This window comes from Volvox carteri, assembly GCF_000143455.1.
Source record: "Volvox carteri f. nagariensis unplaced genomic scaffold VOLCAscaffold_5, whole genome shotgun sequence".
NCBI lineage: Eukaryota > Viridiplantae > Chlorophyta > Chlorophyceae > Chlamydomonadales > Volvocaceae > Volvox > Volvox carteri.
In genome coordinates this window covers 2,383,727-2,391,565 of record NW_003307548.1, presented here as the reverse complement: position 1 = coordinate 2,391,565, position 7,839 = coordinate 2,383,727, and the positions used below count along the sequence as shown (strand labels likewise).

Below are 7,839 nucleotides of genomic sequence, written 5' to 3'. Positions count from 1 at the left end.
TCGTGTGCTGAGTGGCGGTGAGAAGGCCCGTCTGGCTCTGGCCAAGTTCATGTGCACCCGGGGCACCCTGCTGGTGCTGGACGAGCCCACCAACCACCTGGACATCCCCTCGAAGGAGATGCTGGAGGAGGCCATTCGGGAGTTCCAGGGGGCAGTGATTGCGGTCAGCCACGACAGGTGGGTGGGTGGGGTGGGTCCTGAGGTGGATAACCCCACATGGGCCGCATGGGGGCGCTGGGGCGGCGGACCGGACGGGGAGGACGGGACGGAGGCCTGGGCCAGGCCGTGCTAGCTTCTGCCTGCCTGCGCAGTTCCGCTTCCGCTGCCTGTTTGTGAGCGTGTTTTAATGAATTGCGCCGCGGGGAGGGAAGTGGCCCGGATGGCATACCCATGTGTCTCTGTGTGCGTGTTTTCGTCCATGTGGTCGCCTCGTTCCTCCCTTTCCCACCAACCTTCCTACACACCCTACTACCTGTCCGGGCCCTACCCGGCCGGGGTGCTCAGGTACTTCCTGCGGCAAATCGCCACCCGGGTGCTGCTGGTGGAGGGCCGCAAGCTGCAGGACTACCAGGGCGACTACGAGTACTACCTGTCTAAAAACGAGTGAGTGCCGTGGGGTCCCCCCAGGGCAGGTGGGCTCGGGCGAATGGTGCCGCCAGGGGGAGGGGGCCGCCGGCAAGACAGGCAGGCGGACAGAGCGGGAAGGGAGTCGGCCTACGGCAGTGAGCTTCAGGGGGCATTAGCTAATGCTGGGGGAAAAGAGTGTGACCCGCCGCTTGTGACCTGAGTTGGTACAGGCAGAAGCCACCTCCCTAGATCCTTTCTTACCATGGTACTGGTTATAAATTCCAGGCCATGGGTTCACCCCCCTAACCTTACAATCTATTATAAAAGCGGGTTCATGCCAGTTTACGTTTGATCCCTCTTTCGAGAGTTTCTCCTTCATAAGATGCGCCTGATCATGTGTGTGCCTTTCTGGTTGCTGAGGGAGGTTACTGACCAGGAGGTTCGCCCCCCTTGTGGGCACCGTGTGTGTGTGTGTTTGTGTGTTTGGGCTTGGGGTTGCAGGGATGAGGCAGTCAAGATGCAGGAGAAGGAGGCCAAGGTGAAGGAGATTGAGAAGGACAACATCAAGGCCAAGTCCAAGGTAAGACGGAACGGTGGGCCCGGTCGCTCATGGGGGGTCGCACACAAGGGGGGGATAACGTCCAAGACAAGGTCTGGGCGCCTAGGGGCGACCTAAACAGGGCGGTGCTTCGGAATGGTCTTGGGCACCTGGGCTGCCCGGGATGGCTGCCCAGGCTATGAATAAAAAGAAGTTCTTCCGAGTTCAAGACGCTTCCGGACTTATGACTCTATGCCGTCTCTGTCCGATTCTAGGTCCTCGTGGGGGTCAGGTGGTCACGAACAGTTTTGTTGTTTGAGAGGTACCTGCGTACAATCATGTGTGGTTAGGAAAGAAGTGGCCACGTGCGCCGCATTTTGCGCTAGTGTTGTTTTGAACCAATTTGCTTTGTCCGCATGGCTTCGGTCTGCCGCCCCGCGGCCTCGCGGTTGCAGATGACCAAGGCGGAGAAGGAGCGGCTGAAGAAGGAGAAGGCCAAGGCGTTCCATGCGCAGGCGGATGCCAAGAAGAAGAAATGAGGGAGGGGAGGGGAGGGAAGCGGAGGGATTGTGCTGACGGGGCCTGACCGCTCCTACGTGTGCGTCGTGCATAGGAGTGCTCTTGACTGATTGTAAGTTGCATCTTGCTGGAAGTTGCTTGTCGGAGGTCGGAGGTGGGGACGCATTACGAGGGTCCTGGGGGTCCTGGGGCGTCTCCCATTCCTTGGGTGCTTCAAAAGTAGAAGTTGGGCACAAGTTGAGAGGAGCTGCTGTCTTCGCTGCCATCAACAGGATGCTCTCTCCAGACGATGCGGCGTTTCCACAGCTGAATGAGGGCTGAGCGTTACATGCATCTGTGCTTATCGATCGTTGGTGGCGTGGCTCCGTAAGGAGCTCTCCTGGAAAGAGATGGATTGTGGTTTCTGGCGGGGCAACCTCGGGGGGGCCTCCCCTTAGTTCCCCTCGCTTTGTGCACAGAACCGGGGGTGGGGCGGGGTGGGGGTTGTTATGGAAGAGGTGGAGAGAGGTGACTGTGTGTATGTACATTCTAATGATCTGAGTCGAGTCTGTGTGGAGTGTGTGGACGTGCGTGCCTGCCGGGGGAAGGCGTTCCCAAGAACACGTGAGGTGTTGTGAGCGGGTTAGGTCCAGAGGAGCGTGACGGAGGTGGGCATGAGGTTGTTCATATGTGCAATAGGTCATGTGCAACCCAACCGTGTCTTCTGCATGTTACTGAGGTGTTAGGATCCATGATGATGCGCTACTGATGAGGGCTACGCGGGGAGACCGTTGTGCCCACACAGGGGTTAGGTGGGTTAGGCCCACATCCCATTACTTACTTCGGGTAGCCGGGACTGGCAGCGATGTCGCAGCCTCCTAGGGCTGACCACAGTCGGGCCATTCTGTGCGTTACGGTGCCCCTCAAGAGGAAGCTGTGCGAGCTGTAGAGTTTTTCTGGAGTAGAGGAGGTTAGGCGGGGTCGGAGCTAGTATCCGTTCCTGGGACGTCTAAATTAGGGTTGTCTAGAAACTCATGTGGCATGCAGTGTGGGGTATGTTTGCAATGCCGCACGGCATGCCCGGGGTGTTGGTGCGTATCGATGCTGGTTATGTAAATCGGAAGTAAATCGACATCTCGAGACACCTGAAGTCTGAAGACGTCCAAGTCAGCATCTGTGGGAATCCGAAAGAGCATCTAAACAAACCACACGCTGATGCGCTACCTGACGGCTAAGGAACGCTCCGTTGGAACATCCAATTCATATGTGTCATCCCACCAGGCTATAAATATGGGATTTTGCTCGCCATTTATTCTCCATGGAAATTTATAGCATTTCAGTCCGACCCCTACATGACTAAGATTATTACTTAACCAGGAATACTGGATTATAGCATACTGGTTGTCCGTCAATCACATAAACATTTATAAATTTAGCTATAATTAATTCTAATACAATAAATGGTTTGTAAGCTAGGATAATGCCAAGCTTACGCTGAGCACTTGCTGCGCGTGCAATGCAATCAACTAGGGCTTAGAACGCTATAAAGCGATACCCATAATAACAACTTGAAAATGATTATACATATGAACGCGAACGAATCCCGACAGGAGGCTTAACAATATATAAAAGCGACTAAGACCTACCTTCCGCCAGTGTCCGTGTACCTGTCCTTGTACCTGTACCTTTAATCCTCCTGTTCCGAAAGCTATGTGATAAATCGTGGCTGTTGGATAAAAATTGCAAGTCCTAAGACAGCGCTGGTGCTTGGATTTCAGCATTAAGCTGGACTGGTGCCTAAGTTCCGGGACAAAGGACAACTCAGGACGGTTGCGGTACGCTGTACAACGGGATGGCATGGAGAGCAAAGCACATAAAAAGCTGTGGTGGACATATCTAAGTCATAATCTTTAAGTTCATTGAACAAGCTGCATTTGAATATCTACGCCGGCGAGACAAAGCCCCCATATCAACAGTTAACAACCCCTCACCAAGGCCAACCGAAGATGTTCAAGTTCCCACTCGATGTAAGTAAATGACCGCGTCTTACAGTAAATGTTGCAACATTTTCACTAGCGCAATGGCCGGTCGTTCTGTGACCAGTGGCGTACCTTCCGCTTCTGAATCGTCTGTGCCTCCTGCCTGGTTGCTTCCAGGCCTATGTTCTGGCGATTCCCATGGCTTATGCGAGCTGTGCATTCCTCACCATGTGCGCTCGAATCCCCGCGGTTGACCCCGAGTGAGTGAACACTAACGTAATCCATGACAACTAAGTTTGGTCAGCGACTTGCAAAGTTATTTAATCTTGCTTGGTATTCTGACACAGGACAAGCAATGTGAGCTACTATGATGATGAGCAAGTCAGTGGCAAGGTTGCACAGAAGTATGACAACCAATTTAAGCAATACTTCACCTCGGTAAGCTCAAAGGATCAAAATGAGCATACTGTCTTGCGATTGCTAAACACGTTGGTTATATACCACTTCCCTGGTTCTTGCAGCGTATTCGCAACCACCAAGTAGGCGTCTTCCGCAATTGGATGGAGGGTTCTCCGCAATAAGGCCTTAGCGGCATTCCTCAACGTCTGCGCCAAAATTCATTTGTTTACCTGGCAAGAAATATATACCCCAATTTTTATACGGTTGCGCACGGGGCCCAGCGCCCTCGTGCGCGACCGTTACGGCGACTGCGACTGGTCTTTGGATTGGCTTATCAACATCATCTCTAATATTTAAAGGAAGATTTTAAATAAATGACGGCGTAGCTGGACATGCGTATATACCTTCTTTATCTTCAGCGAGACGTTTCGTGAGCGGGCCGAAACCGGGCGACAGGATCATGTAGAGGAGAGTGGGAGGAGGAATCATGCATTGAGGGATGGATAATAGGTTAAAATAGTCTGCAGGTGACAGCGGCTTGTCTATTTGGGAAGGAAGCTTGGTATGCAGTACTGGCGGTCTGCAAGACTGCAACGGTTACCGTTAGAATGCTAACGGTGTAGCTTTTAGCCTCAGCAGTTTATTTTGGATCCACTCTGTAGGCCACATTGGTTCTGCTAATAACGTTTCCATTACACATCTGTAGGGAACTGAATTACTTGGTCGGCATTTGCTGTTGTCTGTAACAATACACGGCTGTCAGTCCACCCGTTCTCTTGCAGCCTGCTCCCCAGTCCGCATGTCCGTTTTCCAGCGCCTGCACCGCCTCAACAGCGATCCTGCTTGCGTATCAGAGAGTATAACAGGGGGATTCCACAGGAAAGTTGTGAACTATCTCCGGAAAGTTATTGGAGCGCTAACAGGTTCCCTTAGTTTCCAGTCCAAAACCACCATTTTGAGTGCAAAACCCCCTCTACTTCAAGTACGTTTTTGTAGTGGAGTACAGAAAAATGAGGGCTGTTCCGGATTGTTGCCGGAGTTCTGCCCGCTCTAATGCACTTGCTCCTCTCGAGTTATTTATTTATGCAGTTGTTGACTCTTGGGGCCGGCATCGGGGTTTCGCAACTCTGCGAGTACCACGGAAAGGTTGGGATCCTGTTGGGGTACATCACCCCTTCTATGTTCACGGGAGCGGTCACCGATGGACGATTAGCTATCACCTATTTTTGCTTCTTTTTTGGATTCTTTTAATTGGATGACACAACCATAGATGGTGGTATCGAAAGATACCGGTTGAGACAAGTGGAACGAATAAATAGTCGTTGTAGCAACCACTTGGGTCTCGCGCCGATAAGTGCCCAGTACGACTGGGCGGTGCGATGTTCGGTTGACCATAGTTCACAGGAACTACTCTCGCCCGGTGAAGCATACGAACCAGGAACGCAGGTTCCAGCTTTACGCAGGTAAAGCCCCCGCCCATACGCCGGTATGGACTTCCGCAGCAGTGCGGCAATTGGATGGCGAACTCGACTAGCAGTAGTCGCAAGCCGCCAAGAACTAATATCAGTATTAGTTTAACCTGTTATCAACGACAGCCGATACAAACAGGTATTAGTTAATAACAACAGTGTTAGAACTGAACGGACCGGCATCTGACCGTTAGGCAACCGAGCCTAGAGCTTAACAGTAGTCCGACGACGGAGTGTATCCTGCACGGTAAGTCCGTTAGTTGGCATGAAATGTGCCGATGCGTTTTGCTGACATGTTTATAAGTATAGCAAGTGCAATTCCATGAAGGTTCCCAAAAGACAACAACCGTCGTGACAGTTTGCCGTTATTAGCAATCGCTGAACCATGCCGCCTTGCGCCCTACCTGCAAAGTAGACACAAGCTATCAAGGCTGTTTCAAAATGAAAGATTGGACGGCGTACGGAAGAGCATGAGGACGACATGGATGAAATCCTGGGTGGCGGAGACTGTCTTAAGAGAAGGTCTCGGACCTTACTCTTAAAGGCCTCAAGCACGTAAGATAATCAGTCGATTACATGCACGAATGATTTTAAGGAGGCAAGACAGCAGTTTGCCCCCACAGTACCCGCAGCCAAAATTCGGCTTAAGGCCCCGGCTGCGGGTCCCTAATGACGAACATTTGACCAGAAGACGTTGCTTGCGGCCTCTACTGCGGCATGTAGGGCCGCGCGCTGGACTTAAACTCTGTGTTTGACTTTGTAAAAAAACTGCCACGACCACCTCTACACAATTATGCAACAGTTATCATTGATGAATTATCACAACTTTAGCGTCTGTGCTTGCAGCTGCCACTTGAGTTGGTCAATTTTGAACTTCTTATATCAGGGATTTGTTCCACGTGGCTATCCTGCAGAGCCCTTAAACGACCGGCCTGCAATGTGTATGGAACGAGCAGCGCATATAATGCTGCCCTTTTTCGGTGCCAGAAGGCGCCAAAAAGTGCTTTACGTTTACTGACCGAAAGTATGGCCACCACCGTAGAAGCCGATTTGGCAAATCGGATTTGCCGACTCTGCTTGCGGCCCAGCTAGGTTGTACGGCGTCCGTTAAAGTGACGCAACAGCTGCAAATCCAGGTGTTGTTGGTAAGGTGCAGATCGGCGAGCTGACGTTGTCGACAGTTATCCTTCTCCATTTTTATATTATAACTGCGTGTTACTGCATTATCACGTCCAACACCCGTTCCGCTGCCCCTGGTTACGTTTCCGGAAGCAAGGTCCCTAAGTGCAAGCCCTTGCAAACAACATATCAAGTTATCATGAAGGCTGTTGCTTCATCTTTGCTTACGAGCACAGCGGGCGATTGACGTAATCTGCTCATCACGAGCTCATCTGCTCACCATGATGGCGGAAGTGCCAAGAGCTATTGATACAGCGACCGACTTCCTTAGAGCTGCAACGGCAGGCCTTAGCGCAGCAGCAGCAGCAGCAGCAGCAGGAGCTATTAGTCATTAGGAACAGGCCCCAGTTCAAGCATTCCAACGCGAAGCCGTCGAGCAGAGGCAAGTACGGCGGGACCTGCCGCCGACGGCACCGCTGCCGCCGCCGCCGCGTTGCACCTGGCAGGACGCGGTCGCCACAAGCAGTATTGGCGCCACCGACAGCCCCTTCGCCGCCACCGCCTGGCGTGGAGCCCAGTTGCACACCGGATTCGTCCACGCCAAAATCCGGTTCCGTCGGCAATGCACAGGCCAGCTACAGCTCCGCCGGTGGCGACGCTACTGGCGGCACCGCCGCCGTCGCCGCCGCTGCCGGCGGTGGTGGCGATGACTTGTACTCCTTTGAAGCCACAGGTTCGGGACGGTCGGTGATGGAGTACCAAGCCATGACGTCAGCGCTGCCGCCGCCGTCGCCACGCCGCCGCCGCCACGACGGTGACGGCAGTGCCCGCGGGCTCAGAGGGCATCGCGGGGTTTACAGCACACGCGGACGATAACACGATACGGCAGGTGGGGGCTGGGAGGGAGGTGGTCGATTGCTGCGGGGTGTGTGGGGGGCCAGTAGATGGGGGTGGGGGGTGGGGGTAGTCGAACCTGCTGCCCCAGGAGGGGGAGGAGGGCGGCCTGGTGTATCCGGCAGTCGTACGACACCGCTGCTGTTGCCGTCGCTGGAGAAGTCGCCAAGTCGCCGAAAAGGCTCACAGCTGGCGGCGACGGCACGTCCTCACTGTACGGCGGCGCCCGTGCAGCCACGGCGGCGGCGCCTTCCGCCGCTGATCGCGCTACTTGGGCGCTACAGGGTGGTGGCGACAGCCGCCTCAATGACGTGCGTGGCGTGCTGCGTGATGGAAAGGATGGTATCGGAGCGGGATGCCGTGATGTCCGGGAACC

At 53.8% G+C, this 7,839-nt stretch overlaps 2 protein-coding genes across 2 annotated transcripts in view; both read left to right on the top strand.

Moving 5' to 3' along the window:
• The window catches only part of VOLCADRAFT_56598 (uncharacterized protein), a gene marked incomplete at both ends in the record, with an annotated part of 9,539 nt that extends 7,895 nt beyond the window's left edge, over positions 1-1,644 (top strand). The window contains 4 exons of the mRNA XM_002947247.1: positions 23-177; positions 505-603; positions 1,069-1,147; positions 1,561-1,644. Of these exons, the coding sequence (XP_002947293.1) occupies positions 23-177; positions 505-603; positions 1,069-1,147; positions 1,561-1,644 (417 nt within the window). The remainder of the gene's footprint in view (positions 1-22; positions 178-504; positions 604-1,068; positions 1,148-1,560) is intronic.
• Positions 1,645-3,528: 1,884 nt separating this feature from the next.
• The window catches only part of VOLCADRAFT_103382 (uncharacterized protein), a gene marked incomplete at its 3' end in the record, with an annotated part of 8,413 nt that continues 4,102 nt past the window's right edge, over positions 3,529-7,839 (top strand). Inside the window, exons 1-7 of the mRNA XM_002947246.1 lie at positions 3,529-3,630; positions 3,760-3,842; positions 3,930-4,020; positions 6,539-6,600; positions 7,076-7,302; positions 7,394-7,458; positions 7,698-7,774. Of these exons, the coding sequence (XP_002947292.1) occupies positions 3,610-3,630; positions 3,760-3,842; positions 3,930-4,020; positions 6,539-6,600; positions 7,076-7,302; positions 7,394-7,458; positions 7,698-7,774 (626 nt within the window). The 5' untranslated portion in view covers positions 3,529-3,609. The remainder of the gene's footprint in view (positions 3,631-3,759; positions 3,843-3,929; positions 4,021-6,538; positions 6,601-7,075; positions 7,303-7,393; positions 7,459-7,697; positions 7,775-7,839) is intronic.